The sequence below is a fragment of the Lichenostomus cassidix genome, unplaced genomic scaffold (assembly GCF_008360975.1).
Source record: "Lichenostomus cassidix isolate B80296 unplaced genomic scaffold, HeHo_3.0 HiC_scaffold_34, whole genome shotgun sequence".
NCBI classification, from domain to species: domain Eukaryota; kingdom Metazoa; phylum Chordata; class Aves; order Passeriformes; family Meliphagidae; genus Lichenostomus; species Lichenostomus cassidix.
This window is the reverse complement of record NW_028147431.1, coordinates 1,887,800-1,903,625: the sequence shown is the minus strand read 5'-3', so window position 1 is coordinate 1,903,625 and position 15,826 is coordinate 1,887,800. Positions and strand designations below refer to the sequence as shown.

At 41.5% G+C, this 15,826-nt stretch overlaps 2 protein-coding genes across 2 annotated transcripts in view; both read left to right on the top strand.

Moving 5' to 3' along the window:
* LOC146423129 (cohesin subunit SA-3-like) overlaps nucleotides 1-3,421 on the top strand; it is a 16,114-nt gene extending 12,693 nt beyond the window's left edge. Inside the window, exon 7 of the mRNA XM_085045075.1 lies at nucleotides 3,410-3,421. Within this exon, the coding sequence (XP_084901201.1) occupies nucleotides 3,410-3,421 (12 nt within the window). The remainder of the gene's footprint in view (nucleotides 1-3,409) is intronic.
* LOC146423128 (cohesin subunit SA-3-like) overlaps nucleotides 2,820-15,826 on the top strand; it is a gene marked incomplete at its 3' end in the record, with an annotated part of 45,148 nt that continues 32,141 nt past the window's right edge. The window contains exons 1-10 of the mRNA XM_085045144.1: nucleotides 2,820-3,080; nucleotides 4,561-4,683; nucleotides 5,680-5,773; nucleotides 6,518-6,628; nucleotides 7,217-7,313; nucleotides 8,490-8,566; nucleotides 12,398-12,602; nucleotides 13,225-13,376; nucleotides 14,741-14,814; nucleotides 15,476-15,599. Coding sequence (XP_084901270.1) covers nucleotides 4,568-4,683; nucleotides 5,680-5,773; nucleotides 6,518-6,628; nucleotides 7,217-7,313; nucleotides 8,490-8,566; nucleotides 12,398-12,602; nucleotides 13,225-13,376; nucleotides 14,741-14,814; nucleotides 15,476-15,599 — 1,050 coding nt within the window. The remainder of the gene's footprint in view (nucleotides 3,081-4,560; nucleotides 4,684-5,679; nucleotides 5,774-6,517; nucleotides 6,629-7,216; nucleotides 7,314-8,489; nucleotides 8,567-12,397; nucleotides 12,603-13,224; nucleotides 13,377-14,740; nucleotides 14,815-15,475; nucleotides 15,600-15,826) is intronic.

The window sequence follows — 15,826 nt, the reverse complement described above, 5'->3', positions numbered from 1 at the left end:
TTTCCACCCCAAATTCCCACTTTTTCCTCCCAAATTCCCACTTTCCCTCCCAAATTCCCACTTTTCCCCCCAAAATTCCCCTTTTTCCTCCCAAAATTCCCGTTTTTCCCTCCCTCCCTCCCTCCCGCACTCACCGCGGCCTCTCTCAGCTCCGCCACATCCCGCGGGGAATCCGGACGATCCCAAAAAAAACCCCAAAAAAACCCCAAAACTCCCTCGCGATCCCAAAATTCCCGAAATTCCGGCGATCCCAAAAGTTGGGCGCAGTTCGCGATCTTTCTCTTCCCAACCCCAAAAAGTTTTTTTCCCCTTTTGTTTCTGAGCTCCGCCCGGGAGCGATTTGGGATCGGGAATGGGGCGGGAGGTGGGATTTGGGGCGGGATTTGGGGTTTGGGGAGGAGTTTGGGATTTTGGGATCGGGAATGGGGCGGGATTTCGGATTTGGGGTTTTGGGGATCGGGAATGGGGCGGGATTTGGGATTTGGGGAGGAGTTTGGGGGTTTGGGATTTGGGCGGATTGGGATTTGGGATTTGGGTGGGATTTGGGGTTTGGGGATCGGGAACGGGCGGGATTTGGGATTTGGGGTTTTGGGTGCGGATTTGGGATTTTGGGGATCGGGGATGGGCGGATTTGGGATTTGGGGTTTGGGAGGAGTTTGGGGTTTTGGGATCGGGAATGGGGCGGATTTGGGATTTGGGGAGGAGTTTGGGGTTTGGGATTTGGCGGATTTGGGATTTGGGATTTGGGGTGGGATTTGGGGTTTGGGGATCGGGAACGGGGCGGGATTTGGGATTTGGGGTTTTGGGGTGCGGGATTTGGGATTTTGGGGATCGGGGATGGGGCGGAATTTGGGATTTGGGATTTGGGGAGGAGTTTGGGATTTGGGATCGGGAATGGGGCGGATTTGGGGTTTGGGGTTTTGGGGTGCGGGATTTGGGGTTTTGGGGATCGGGAACGGGGCGGGATTTGGGATTTGGGGAGGAGTTTGGGGTTTGGGATTTGGGGCGGGATTTGGGATTTGGGGTGGGATTTGGGGTTTGGGGATCGGGAACGGGGCGGGATTTGGGGTTATGGGATCGGGATTTGGGGTTATGGGATCGGGATTTGGGGTTATGGGATCGGGATTTGGGGTTTTGAGGTTTGGGATTTGGGGCGGGATTTGCGATTTGGGGTGGAGTTTGGGATTTTGGGATCGGGAACGGGGCGGGATTTGGGATTTAGGGTTATGGGATCGGGATTTGGGGTTTTGGGGTGTGGGAATGGGGCGGGATTTGGGATTTGGGGAGGGATTTGGGGTGGGATTTGGGGTTTGGGGAGGGATTTGGGGGGATTTGGGTTTGGGGAGGATTTGGGGTTTGAGGGATTTGGGGTTTGGGGATCGGGAATGGGGCGGGATTTGGGATCTGGGAGGGATTTGGGATTTGGGATTTGGGGCGGGATTTGGGATTTTGGGATCGGGATGGGGCGGGATTTGGGGTTTGGGATTTGGGGATTGGGTATAGTAATGGGATTGGGTTTGGGGAGGGATTTGGGGTTTGGGGATCGGGAATGGGGCGGGATTTGGGATCTGGGAGGGATTTGGGATTTGGGGTGGGATTTGGGATTTTGGGATCGGGACGGGGAGGGATTTGGGGAGGGATTTGGGATTTGGGGAGGGATTTGGGATGGGAATGCGAATAGGAAAGGGAATAGGGTTGGAATGAGATCAGGAATGGGATTTGGGGTGGGAATGGGATCGGGAATGGGATCTGGGGTGGGAATGGGATCAGGAATGAGATTTGGGATGGGAATGGGATCAGAAATGGGATTTGGGGTGGGAATGGGATCGGGAACGGGACAGGACTAGGATTTGGAACCAAAGCCATATGGAGCTGTGAGGATCCCAAATCTCCAGGGAATCCCTGAACTGCAGGAGATCCCAAATCTATAGGGGAACCTCTACCTAAACCCCCCAGCACTGCATTTCGGTATAAAAAACCCAAATTTGGTTTTTTTTAGGGTCTCCCCTTGGTTATAAAGACCCCAAATCTGTAGGGGAACCTCCACTCCACTCCCCAGCCCTGTTTTTCCATATAAAACCCCAAATTTCGGGTTCTTTAGGGTCTCCCCTTGGTTATAGGAACCCTCAACCTATAGGGATCCCAAATCTACAGGGGAATCTCCACCCCCCAGCCCCACATTCCCCTATAAAACCCCCAAATTCAGGGTTTTTAGGGTCTCCCCTTGGTTATAAAGACCCCAAATCTAGAGGGACCCCAAATCTATAGGGGAATCTCCACTCCCCAGCCCCACATTCCCTACAAAACCCCCAAATTTTGGATTTTTAGGGTTTTTTAGGGTTTCTCCTTGGTTATAGGGATGCCAAATCTATAGGAACCCCAAATCTCTAGGGGAACCTCCACTCCCTAAACCCCCCAGCCCTGCATTCCCCTATAAGAACCCCAAATTTTGGTTTTATTGGGGATTTTTAGGTATTTTTTTAGGGTTTGTTAGGAATTTTTTAGGGATTTTTAGGGTTTTTCAGGATTTTTTTGGTTTTTAGGGATTTTTTTAGGGGTTTTTTAGGGTTTGTTAGGGATTTTTTAGTGTTTGTTAGGGTTTTTTTAGGGATTTTCAGGGTTTTTTTAGGATTTTTTAGGGATTTTCAGCTTTTTTTAGGATTTTTTAGGGATTTTTAGGATTTTTTAAATCCTCCCCTCACGCGGAGATCTCCCTGGGCCTTTGGCGCCCCGAGCCACGTGACTCTGTAAGCCACGCCCACCGCCCCGCCCCTCACTACACGTGACAGAGGGAAGCCACGCCCACTCCCCCATTCACTCCCATTATATTTGCTCCACGTGACATTGGAAAGCCACGCCCACTCCCCGCCTCCTTAATAAATTCCGTCACTCTGATTTGCATAAACCACGCCCACTCCACAGCTCATCCACCCCACGTGACAGCGTGTAACCACGCCCCTCGAGGCGCGGGCACGTGCCGGGCGCCATTTTCTTTTGGCGCGAAGCGAGGCAGCCGTGAGGGGAGGGGGATTTTCCTGAGGAGAATTTTAAGGTTTTTAGGGATTTTGAGCCCCGAAAAGGTGAGGGAGGGGCGGGAGGGATTGCGGAGCCTCATTAAGAGGGAGTCTGGGGGGGTTTTGGGGCGGTGAGAGGTCGTGTTCTCCCCCTCAGTGGGATTCCGGGGGAATTTGTGAGGGGGGACTTCACTCGGAGAGGGTTTTGTGAGGGAGAGGCTTCATTTTCACCCCTCTAATTGGGGTTTAGGAGGTCAGGATTCCTTTTTTAGTGGGATTTGTGAGGGAGGATTTGTCTTCAGGAGGGTTTTGTGAGGGAGAAGCTTCATTTTCACCCCTCTACTTGGGGTTTAGGAGTATCGTGGGGCCCCAAAAGGTCCTGATTCCTCTTTTAGTGGAATTTGTGAGGGAGGAGCTTCACTCCCTTCACGCCGGGAGAGTTTTGTGAGGGAGGAGTTTAATTAACACCTCTCTAATTGAGATTTAGGAGGATCTGGAGGCCACAAAAGTCCCAAATTTCCTCCTTTAGTGGGATTTTTGAGGGGAGATTTCACTCCGGGAGGGTTTTGTGAGGGAGTAGCTTCATTTTCACCTCTCAAATTGAGACTTAGGAGGTCAGGATTCTTCCTTTAGTGGAATTTGTGAGGGAGGACTTTACTCTGAGGGGGTTTTGTGAGGGAGGAGTTTCATTTTCACCCCTCTAATTGAGGTTTAGGAGGATCTGGAGGCCCCAAAATGCCTTTATTTCCCTTTTAGTGGGATTTGTGAGGGAGGAACTTCTCTCTGGGAGGGTTTTGTGAGGGAGTAGCTTCATTTTCACCCCTCAAATCGAGGTTTAGGAGGTCAGGATTCTTCCTTTAGTGGAATTTGTGAGGGAGGACTTCACTCTGAGAGGGTTTTGTGAGGGAGGAGTTTAATTAACACCTCTAAAATGGAGGTTTAGGAGGATCTGGAGGTCCCAAAAGTCCCGAATTTCCTCTTTTAGTGGAATTTATGAGGGAGGAGTTTCACTCTCTTCACTCCGGAAGGGTTTTGTGAGGGAGAAGCTTCATTTTCACCTCTCAAATGGAGGTTTAGGAGGATCTGGAGGCCTCAAAAGTCCCGAATTTCCTCCTTTAGTGGTATTTGTGAGGGAGGAACTTCACTTCCACCCTTCAAATTGAGGTTTAGGAGGATCTGGAAACCCTAAAAGTCCCAAATTTCCTCCTTTAGTGGAATTTGTGAGGGAGGAACTTCCCTCCGGGAGGGTTTTGTGAGGGAGTAGCTTCATTTTCACCCCTCATATTGAGGTTTAGGAGGTCAGGATTCCTCCTTTAGTGGAATTTGTGAGGGAGGACTTCACTCTCAGAGGGTTTTGTGAGGGAGGAGTTTTATTTTCACCCCTCAAATTGAAGTTTAGGAGAATCTGGGAGCCCCCAAAAGCTTAAGTTTCCCCCTCAGTGTGATTTTGGGGGAATTTGTGAGGGAGGAGTTTCCCCCATGTTTTCCCCCCGTTTTCCCCCCGTTTTTCCCCCGTTTTTCTGCATTTTTCCCTGTTGTTTCCCAGCCCCTCCATGGCTCTGCGGCGCTCTCCCCGCCTGCCTCCCTCGGGACTCTCCTCAGGCTCCTTTGGCAGCTCTGCTGCTCCTTCAGCTCCTCCCAGCAGCTCCTCCAGCTCCCCTCAGACTCAGTAAGGAAATCCCAAATTCCAAAAAATTCCAATTTCCCCTTTTAGTCCCTTTTTTCTTCTATTTTTTCCATTTTTTTCTCTTTTTTCCTTTCTTTTTTGATCTTTTTTTGTGCTTGTTTTCCCCTTTTTTTTTTCTTTTTTCTCTTTTTTTTTTTGCTTTTTTTCCCCTTATTTTTCTGTTTTTCCCTTATTTTTTCTGCTTTTTTCCCTTATTTTTTCTGCTTTTTCCCTTATTTTTTATTTTTTCCTTATTTTTTCTGTTTCTTCCCTTATTTTTTTTGGTTTTTTTTCCTTTTTTGCCTTATTTTTTCTGCTTTTTCCCCTTATTTTCCTTTTTTCCCTTTTCCCCCCTTTTTTCCCTTTTTTTTGGCTTTCTTTTTACTCTTTTTCCCTTTATTTTTTCTCCTTTTTTCCCTTATTTTTTTTCCTTTTTTCTCTTTCTCTCCCTTATTTTTGTTTTATTTTTCTGCTTTTTTTGTCTTATTTCTACTTTTTCTCACCTTTTTTTTTGTCTTTTTTCTTCTGTTTTTCTTTCATTTTTCCAGTTTTTTTCTCTTATTTTTTCTGTTTTTTCCCTTATTTTTCTTCTTTTTTTCCTCTTTTTTCCATTTCCCTACAAAATTCCCATTTTCCCTCCTAATTCCCCCAAAATTCCCATTTTTTTCTCTTGTTTTCCCCCAAAATTCCCATTCTCCCGCCAAAATTCCCATTTTTCCTCCTATTTTCCCCAAAATTCCCATTTTTTCCTCCTAATTTCCCCCAAAATTCCCATTTTTTCCTCCTAATTTCCCCCAAAATTCCCATTTTCCCCTCCTAATTCCCATTTTCCCTCTTAATTCCCCCCAAATTCCCATTTTTTTCCTCCTGTTTTCCCTCCAAAATTGCCCTTTTCCCTCCTGATTCCCCCAAAATTCCAATTTTTTTCCTCCTGTTTCCCCCAAAATTCCCATTTTCCTTCCTAATTTCCCCCGAAAATTCCATTTTCTCCCTCCCCAGGGAGTTCCCAGCAGACTCTGACTCCGGCTCTGACTTTGAAGTTTCTCTGCATCCCAGAAAACGAGGAATTCCCAGAGGCTCCAGCAGCTCCCAGGTCATTCCCACTGCTCCCAAAATCCACTGCTTTTGGGAATTTTTCCCCTCATTTCTCCCAAATTTTTCCCCCAATTTTTTCCCAATTTTTTCCCCAAATTTTCCCCTATTTTTTGTTGATTTCTTTGGATTTTCTCTCGATTTTTTTCCCCCATTTTCCCAATTTTTCCCCCAAATTTTCCCCCAGATTTCCCTGATTTTCTCCCAATTTTCCTCCCATTTTTCTTCAAATTTTCCTCCCAATTTCTCCCAATTTTCCCCCAATTTTTCCCAATTTCCCCCAAATTTACCTGATTTTTCCTCCCAATTTTCCCTCCCGTTTTCTTTCCATTTTCCTTCAAATTTCCCCCAAATTTCTCCCAATTTTCCCCATCTTGTTTCAATTTCTCCCAATTTCTTCCCTATTTGCCCTGATTTTTCCTCCCAATTTTTCTTCCATTTTCCTTCAAATTTTCCCCCAAATTTCTCTCAATTTTCCTCCCATTTTCCTTCCATTTTCCTTCAAATTTCCCCTAAATTTTCCCAATTTTCCCCCATTTTTCTCCTGTTTTTCCCAATTTTCCCCAAATTTCCCTGATTTTTCCTCCCAATTTTCCTTGATTTTTTCCTCCCAATTTTCCCCAAATTTCCCCCAAATTTTCCCAATTTTCCTTGACTTTTTCCTCCGATTTTTTCCTTGATTTTCCCCCAAATATTCCCAAATATTTTCCCAATTTTTCCCAATTTTTCCCAATTTTCCCCACAGCTCTCCAAACGTTCCAGACTTTCCGGAGGCAACAGGAATTCCCAGCAGAATTCCCAGAATTCCCAGAATTCCCTCTTTGAAGCTGTTTTTTCAGGAAAAGTCGCCATGGAGGTTCCCAAAAATTCCCTAAATTCCCCAAAATTCCCACTTTTCCCCTAAATTTCCTTCATTTCCCCAAAATTCTTTCGTTTTTCTCCCAAAATCTTTTTTTTCCCCTTTGAATTCCTGGTTTTTTCCTGAAATTTTTGGGGTTTTTTCACCCTAAATTCCTTTCTTTCCCTGGAATTTTTTTGGTTTTTTTCCCCCCAAAAAGTCTCGTTTTTCTCCCAAAATCCTCCTTTTCCCCCCAAAATTCCTGTTTCTCCTGAAATTTTTGGGTTTTTTTCCCTCCAGATTCCTTCATTTCCCCAAAATTCCTTAATTTTCCCCAAAATTCTCATTTTTCTCCCAAAATGCTCCTTTTTTTTCCCCCAATTTTTGGATTTTTCCCCTTAAAGTTCTCATTTTTCTCCCAAAATCTTCCTTTTGCCCCCAAAATTCCTGGTTTTTTCCCAAATTTTTGGGTTTTTTTCCCCAAAATCCCCATTTTTCCCCCCAAAATCCCCATTTTTTCCCCCAAAATCCCCCTTTTTTCCCCCCAAAAGTCCCATTTCCGCCCCAAAATTCCCATTTTTCCCCCGAAATTCCCGTTTTCTGCAGACCCTGGTGGATGAGTGGCTGGAGAGTTACAAAAAGGACAAAGAATTGGCTTTTCTGGAGCTGCTGAACTTCATTGTCAGATCCTGTGGCTGCAGAGGTGGGAAAAAAATGGGATAAATTGGGGAAAAATCCTGGGAAAATGGGGGGAAAATGGGATGAAAAATGGGAAAAAGGGGGAAAAATGGGGAAAAACTTCACTGTGAGATCCTGTGGCTGCAGAGGTGGGAAATGGGGAAAAATGGGGAAAAATTCTGAGAAAATGGGAAAATTGGGATAAAATTGGAGAAAAATGGGTAAAAATGGCATAAAAATGGGGGAAAATGGGGATAAAATGGGAGGAAAAGGGGATAAAAATGGGGAAAAAATCCTGGGAAAATGGGAAAAATGGGATAAAAATGGGGAAAAATGGGATAAAATGGAGAAAAATGGGGGGAAAAGGGATAAAAATTGGGAAAAATGGGAGAAAAATGGGATAAAATGGGAGGAAAACTGGGAAAATGGGGAAAAACTTCACTGTGAGATCCTGTGGCTGCAGAGGTGGGAAAAAAGGGGAAAATCCTGGGAAAATGGGAAAAATGGGGGAAAAATGGGATAAAAACGGGATAAATTGGGATAAAATGGAAGGAAAATTGGGGGAAAATGGGATAAAATGGGGGAAAATCCAAGAAAATCCAGGAAAATTGGGATAAAAATGGGGGGAAATGGGGAAAAATCGAGGAAAAATCGGGAAAAAATGGGGGAAAATGGGGGGGGGAATGGGATGAAATGGGGGAAAATCCAGGAAAATTGGGATAAAAATGGGGAAAATTGGGGGAAAATGGGATTAAAAAGGGAAAACACTTCACTGTGAGATCCTGCAGCTGCCAAGGTGGGAAAATGGGGGAAAAATGGGGGAAAATTGGGAGAAAAATTGGGGAAAATTGGGAGAAAAATGTGGGAAATGGGAAAAATTGGGGGAAAATGGGATAAAAATGGGAAAAATTGGGGGAAAATGGGGTTAAAAAGGGAAAACACTTCACTGTGAGATCCTGCAGGTGCCAAGGTGGGAAAATGGGGGAAAAATGGGGGAAAATGGGAGAAAAATTGGGGAAAATTGGGGGAAAAATGGGGGAGAAAATGGGGAAAAATGGGGGAAAAATGGGAGAAAAATGGGGGCAAATCCAGGAAAATTGGGAGAAAAATGGGGAAAATGGGAAAAAACAGGGCAAAGCCAAGGAATTGTGGATCTGGGATTGGGAAAATCCAGAGGATAAGGATTTTTTGGGATTTGCAGGAGTGGTGAGTGCAGAGATGTTCAGGGAGCTGCAGAACTCTGAGATCATCCGGAGACTCACCGAGAGCTTCGCAGAGGTGATGGGCTGGCAACTGGGGAGAATTCCTGGGCATTTGGGAATTTTTCTGGGAATTTTGGGGAGAATTCCTGGGAATTTTGGGGAGGATTCCTGGGAATTTTTCCTGGGAATTCTGAGGAGAATTCCTGGGAATTTGGGGATTTTTCCTGGGAATTTTTCCAGAGAATTTTGGGATTTTTTCCATGGAATTTTGGGGAGAATTCCTGGGAATTTGGGGATTTTTTCCCATGGAATTTTGGGGATTTTTCCTTAGAATTTTTCCATGGAATTTTGGGGAATTTGTCCTGGGAATTTTGGGAATTTTCCCATGGAATTTTGGGATTTTTCCCGTGGAATTTTGGGGAATTTGTCCTGGGAATTTGTCCTGGGAATTTTGGGGAGAATTCCAGGGAATTTGGAGATTTTTTCATGGAATTTTGGAAAATTTTCCATGGAATTTTGGGGAGAATTCCTGGGAATTAAGGATTTTTCCATGGAATTTTGGGAATTTTTTCCATGGAATTTTGGGGAGAATTCCTGGGAATTTGGGGATTTTTCCATGGAATTTTGGAGATTTTTCCATGGAATTTTGGGTGGTTTTCCCTGGAATTTTGGTGTTTTTTCTTGTAATTTTGATGTTTTTCCATGGAATTTTGGGTGTTTTTTCCTAGAATTCTGTGGTTTTTTCCTGGAATTTTAGGTCTTTTTCCTTGGAATTTTGGATGTTTTTTCTCTGGAATTTTGATCTTTTTCCTTGAAATTTTGATGTTTTTGCTTAGAATTCTGGGTGGTTTTCCTTGTAATTTGGGTGGTTTTTCCTTGGAATTTTGCATGTTTTTCCTTGGAATTTTGGTGTTTCTTCTGTGAAAATCTTCCCGTTCTTCCTTGAAATTTTCCCGTTTTTCCATGAAATTTTGGGTTTTTTCTCCTGTAATTTAATTCCTTTGCCTTGAAAAATTGATTTTTTCTCCCGAAACTTCATTTTTTCCCCCTAAAATCCCATTTTTCCCCCCCAGGACTCCCCAGAGTTCCCCTTCTCTCTGCACTCCCGCTCCTGGCGCAGATTCCAGCTGGGATTTTCAGAATTCCTGGCAGGAATTCTCCTCAGCAGAGATCTCTGCGTTCTCCTGACATTCTGGGAGTTTTTTCTTGACATTTCAGGAGCTTTCTGTTGAAATTTTGGGGTTTTTTCCCTGAAATTTTGGGGTTTTTTTCCCATGAGATTTTGGGGTGTTTTTCCCTTGAATTTTGGGTTTTTTCTTCTGAATTTTTATGGTTTTTCCCTGAAACTTTGATGTTTTTCCTTGGAATTCTGTGGTTTCCCCCTGGAATTTTGAGTGTTTTTTCCTTGGAATTTTGGGTGTTTTTTCCTTGGAATTTTGGGTGTTTTTTCCCTGGAATTTTGGGTGTTTTTTGCCTGGAATTTTGGGTGTTTTTTGCCTGGAATTTTGGGTGTTTTTTCCCTGGAATTTTGGTGTTTTTTCTTGTAATTTTGATGTTTTTCCATGGAATTTTGGGTGTTTTTTCTTAGAATTCTGTGGTTTTTTCCTGGAATTTTGGGTTTCTTTCCTTGGAATTTTGGATGTTTTTTCTCTGGAATTTTGATCTTTTTCCTTGAAATTTTGATGTTTTTCCTTGGAATTCTGGGTGGTTTTCCTTGTAATTTGGGTGGTTTTTCCTTGGAATTTTGCATGTTCTTCCTTGGAATTTTGGTGTTTCTTCTGTGGAAATTTTCCCGTTTTTCCTTGAAATTTTCCCGTTTTTCCTTGAAATTTTCCCATTTTTCCATGAAATTTTGGGTTTTTTCTCCTGTAATTTAATTCCTTTGCCTTGAAAAATTGGTTTTTTCTCCCGAAATTCCCATTTTTCCCCCTAAAATCCCATTTTCCCCCCAGGACTCCCCAGAGTTCCCCTTCTCTCTGCACTCCTGTTCCTGGCGCAGATTCCAGCTGGGATTTTCAGAATTCCTGGCAGGAATTCTGCTCAGGAGAGATCTCTGCGTTCTCCTGACATTCTGGGGTTTTTCTTGACATTTCAGGACCTTTGTGTTAAAATTTTGGGGTTTTTTTCCTGAAATTTTGGGGTTTTTTTCCCTTGAGATTTTGGGGTGTTTTTCCCTTGAATTTTGGGTTTTTTCTTCTGAATTTTTATGGTTTTTCCCTGAAACTTTGATGTTTTTCCTTGGAATTCTGTGGTTTACCCCTTGGAATTTTGAGTGTTTTTCCCTGGAATTTTGTGCTTTTTCCTTGGAATTTTGGTGTTTCTTCTGTGAAAATTTTCCCGTTTTTCCTTGAAATTTTCCCGTTTTTCCTTGAAATTTTCCCGTTTTTCCTTGAAATTTTCCCATTTTTCCTTGAAATTTTCCCATTTTTCCTTGAAATTTTCCCATTTTTCCTTGAAATTTTCCTGTTTTTCCTTGAAATTTTCCTGTTTTTCCTTGAAGTTTTCCCGTTTTTCCTTGAAATTTTGGGTTTTTTCTCCTGTAATTTAATTCCTTTGCCTTGAAAAATTGTTTTTTTCTCCCAAAACTTCATTTTTTCCCCCTAAAATCCCATTTTCTCCCCCCAGGACTCCCCAGAGTTCCCCTTCTCTCTGCACTCCCGTTCCTGGCGCAGATTCCAGCTGGGATTTTCAGAATTCCTGGCAGGAATTCTCCTCAGCAGAGATCTCTGCGTTCTCCTGACATTCTGGGAGTTTTTTCTTGACATTTCAGGAGTTTTCTGTTGAAATTTTGGGTTTTTTTTCCTGAAATTTTGGGGTTTTTTTCCCTTGAGATTTTGGGGTGTTTTTCCCTTGAATTTTGGGTTTTTTCTTTTGAATTTTTATGGTTTTTCCCTGAAACTTTGATGTTTTTCCTTGGAATTCTGTGGTTTCCCCCTGGAATTTTGAGTGTTTTTTCCTTGGAATTTTGGTGTTTTTTCTGTGAAATTTTTATGTTTTTCCTTGAAATTTTCCCATTTTTCTTTGGAAATTTTGGGGTTTTTTCCCAGAAAAATCATTTTTTTGCTCCGAAGTTTCATTTTTCCCCCTAAAACCCCATTTTCTCCCCCCAGGACTCCCCAGATTACCCATTTTCTCTCTGCACTCCCGTTCCTGGCGCAGATTCCAGCTGGGATTCTCGGAGTTCCTGGCAGGAATTCTCCTCAGGAGAGATCTTTGGGTTCTCCTGACATTCTGGGAGTTTTTTCTTGACATTACAGGGATTTTTTCCTGAAATTTTGGGGATTTTTTCCTGAAATTTTGGGGTTTTTTTCTCCTGGAATTCTCTGGTTTTTTGCCTTGAAATTTTGAGTATTTTTTTCCTTGGAATTTTGGGTGTTTTTTCCTTGGAATTTTGGGTGTTTTTTCCTTGGAATTTTGGGTGTTTTTTCCTTGGAATTTTGGGTGTTTTTTCCTTGGAATTTTGGGTGTTTTTCCCTTGGAATTTTGGGTGTTTTTTCCTTGGAGTTTTGATCTTTTTCCTTGAAATTTTGATGTTTTTCCTTGGAATTCTGGGTGGTTTTCCTTGGAATTTGGGTGGTTCTTCCTTGGAATTTTGCATGTTCTTCCTTGGAATTTCGATGTTTTTCCTTAGAATTTTGGTGTTTCTTCTGTGAAAATTTTCCCATTTTTCCTTGAAATTTTCCCATTTTTCCTTGAAATTTTCCCATTTTTCCTTGAAATTTGCCCATTTTTCCTTGAAATTTTCCTGTTTTTCCTTGAAATTTTCCCGTTTTTCCATGAAACTTTGGGTTTTTTCTCCTGTAATTTAATTCCTTTGCCTTGAAAAATTGGTTTTTTCTCCCGAAATTCCCTTTTTTCCCCCTAAAATCCCATTTTTTCCCCCTAAAAATCCCATTTCTCCCCCCAGGACTCCCCAGAGTACCCGTTGTCTCTGCACTCCCGCTCGTGGCGCAGATTCCAGCTGGGATTCTCGGAGTTCCTGGCAGGAATTGTGCAGAGGGGCAGGAGCTGTGCCGTGCTGGATGGATTCCTGCTGGACTCCTGCATCCCTTTCCTCACGGGACTCTCTGACTCTCAGGTCAGACCTTTCCGACACACTGGGACTCTGGCAGGTGGGCAGAAAATTGGGATTTTTAACACAGGAATGTGCTGGAAAAATTGGGATCTTTTTCTTAGTTTTTCTTGGTTTTTTCCTATTTTTTTCCAATTATTTTTTCCTATTTTTTGCTATTTTTTTTCTATTTATTTTTTTGTATTTTTTACTATTTTCTTCCTATTTTCTTCCTATTTTTTTCCTATTTTTTCCTATTTTTTTCTGATTTTTTTCCTATTTTACTGCTTTTTTTTGGTATTTTTTTGAGGTTTTCTTCCTGGTTTTCTTCCTGCTTTTTCCTAGTTTTTTTACTATTTTTTTTGCTATTTTCTTGGTATTTTTTCCTGGTTTTTTTCCCCTGGGTTTTTTTGCTATTTGTTTTTGTTGTTTTTTGCTATTTTTTTGTTTTCTTCAGGGTTTTTTTTTCAATTTTTTGGGAGAGTTTTGGCTTTTTTTCAGGTTTTTTTCATTTTTTGGGGTTTTTTTTTCATTTCTTGGGTTTTTTTTTTCATTTCTTTGGGTTTTTTTTTCATTTTTTTGGGGTTTTTTTGCATTTTTTCCCCATTTTCTCAATCTTCTTCCCATTTTTTCCCCATTTTTCCCATTTTTTCCCCAAATTCCCATTTTTTCCCCAATTCCAGCCCTGAAGGTGATGAGCTCCCTGGTGGAAATTGCTTTGGACTTGGAAACCCAACAGGGAAATTGCCAAAGGCAGTTGGAGGCAGAAAAGGGAAAAACTCCTGAGAGGAGAGGAACTGAGAGACTCGAGATGCTGCTCAACAAACAGGCTGAGGTGGGATTTTGGGGGATTTGGGGAATTTTGGGAATTTTTTGGGGATTTTGGGGGATTTTTGGAGGATTTGGGGTGAATTTTTAGGGATTTTATTGGGATTTTGGGTGAATTTTGAGGAATTTTGGAGATTTTATTGGAATTTTTTTTCATTTTTAGGGTTTTTTTATTGTTAGGGATTTTTTTGAAATTTTAGGGGATTTCTTGGCAATTTGGGGAGATTTTTTAGGGATTTTAGTGGAATTTTGGGTAATTTTAGGTCAATTTTTAGGGAATTTAGTGGAATTTTGGGTGAATTTTTTGTGAATTTTGGGTAAATTTTGGGGATTTTTTGGGAATTTTTGGGGAACTTTTGGGGAATTTTTTGAGAATTTTTTTGAATTTTGGGTGAATTTTTAGGGATTTTATTGGAATTTTGGGGGAATTTTTTGGGACTTTTTCTAATTTTTGGAGAAGTTTTAGGAATTTTGGGGAATTTTTGGGGAATTTTTAGAAATTTTATTGGAATTTTGGGGGATTTTTAGGGATTTTATTGGAATTTTGATGAATTTTGGGTGAATTTTGGAGATTTTGTTGGAATTTTGAGGAATTTTTAGGGATTTTGTTGGAATTTTAGGTGAGTTTTTAGGGATTTTAGTGGAATTTTGGGTGAATTTTGGGGAATTTTAGGGAATTTTGAAGCATTTTTGGGAATTTTTAGGGATTTTATTGGAATTTTGGGGGATTTTTTTGATTTTTCAGGAATTTTTAGGGATTTTTTTGGGGAATTTTTAGGGATTTTGTTGGAATTTTAGGGAATTTTGGGGAATTTTTTTGGAATTTTTGTGGAATTTTGGCTGAATTATTTAGGATTTTGGGGGAATTTTTAGGGATTTTTTAGGGATTTTATTGGAATTTTAGGTGAATTTTTAGGGATTTTATTGGAATTTTGGGTGAATTTTTGTGGGAATTTTGGAGATTTTGTTGGAATTTTGAGGAATTTTTAGGGATTTTATTGGAATTTTGGGGAATTTTTGTGGGAATTTTTTTGGGAATTTTTGGGCATTTTTTTGGGATTTTTATTGGGATTTCTTGGGGATTTTTGTGGGGATTTTTTTGGGGATCATTATTGGGATTTTTATTGGGATTTTGGGTGAATTTTTAAGGATTTTATTGGAATTTTGGGGAATTTTTAGGGATTTTTTGGAATTTTGGGTGAACTTTGGGAATTTGGGGTGAATATTTAGGAATTTTACTGGAATTTTGGGGACTTTTTTTTTTCCCATTTTTTTCCTTTTTTGGGTTTTTTTTTCCTTGTGGGATTTTGTGGATTTTGGGTTGAATTTTGGGGATTTTGGGTGATTTTGGATCCCAAATTTCCCCCAAAGCTGCGAGAAAACCAGGAGGAGTTGGAAGGTTTGATGAATGGAATCTTCAAAGGAGTTTTTGTGCATCGATACCGGTGAGGGGAAATGGGGAAATTGGGGAAAATTGGGGAAAAAATGGGGAGAAAATACAGAAAAATGGGGAGAAATGGGGAAAAAGTGGAGAAAAAATGGGGAAAATTGGGAGAAAATGGGGGAAAAATGGGGTAAATTGGGGAAAAAATGGGAGAAAATGGAGGAAAAATGGGGGGAAATTGAGAAAAAAATGGGGAAAAATGGGAGGGAAAGGGGAGAAAATGGGGAAAACTTGGGGGAAAATGAGAAAAATGGGGAAAATGTGGAAAAAATGGGGAAAAAATGGGAGAAAAATGAGAAAATGAGAAAAAATGTGGGAAAAATGGGAGAAAAATGAGAAAAAATGGGAGAAAAATGGGGGAAATGGGGAAAAAAATAGAAAAAGGGGAGAAAATGGGGAAATTGGAGAAAATGTGGGAAAAATGGAGAAAAAATGAGGAAAAAATGGGGAAAACTGTGGGGAAAAGGAGAAAAATGGGGAAAAATGGGAGGAAATGTGGGGAAAATGTGGGAAAAATGGGATAAAAAGGGGAAAAATGAGGAAAAATGGGGGGAAAATGAGAAAAAACGGGGGAAAATTGGGGGAAAATTGGGGAAAATGGAGAAAAATGTGGAAAAAATGTGGAAAAAAGTGAATTTTGGGAAATTTTGGGAATTTTTCAGGGACATTGTTCCCGAAATCCGCGGGATCTGCATGGAGGAGTTGGGAGTTTGGATGAGGAAATTCCCCAAATCTTTCCTGTCAGATTCTCACCTCAAGTACCTGGGATGGACTCTGCATGACAAGGTTTGGGGGAAAATATGGGAATTTTGGGGGGAAAATGGGGATTTTGGGGAATTTGGGGGAAAAAGAGATTTTGGGGGAAAAACAGGAATTTTGGGGGAAAATATGGGATTTTGGGGAAAAATATGGGATTTTTGGGGGAAAAAATGGGAGTTTTGGTGGAAAATGGGGATTTTGGGGAAAAAAGGGAATTTTGGGGGGAAATGGGAATTTTTGGGGAAAAATGGGAA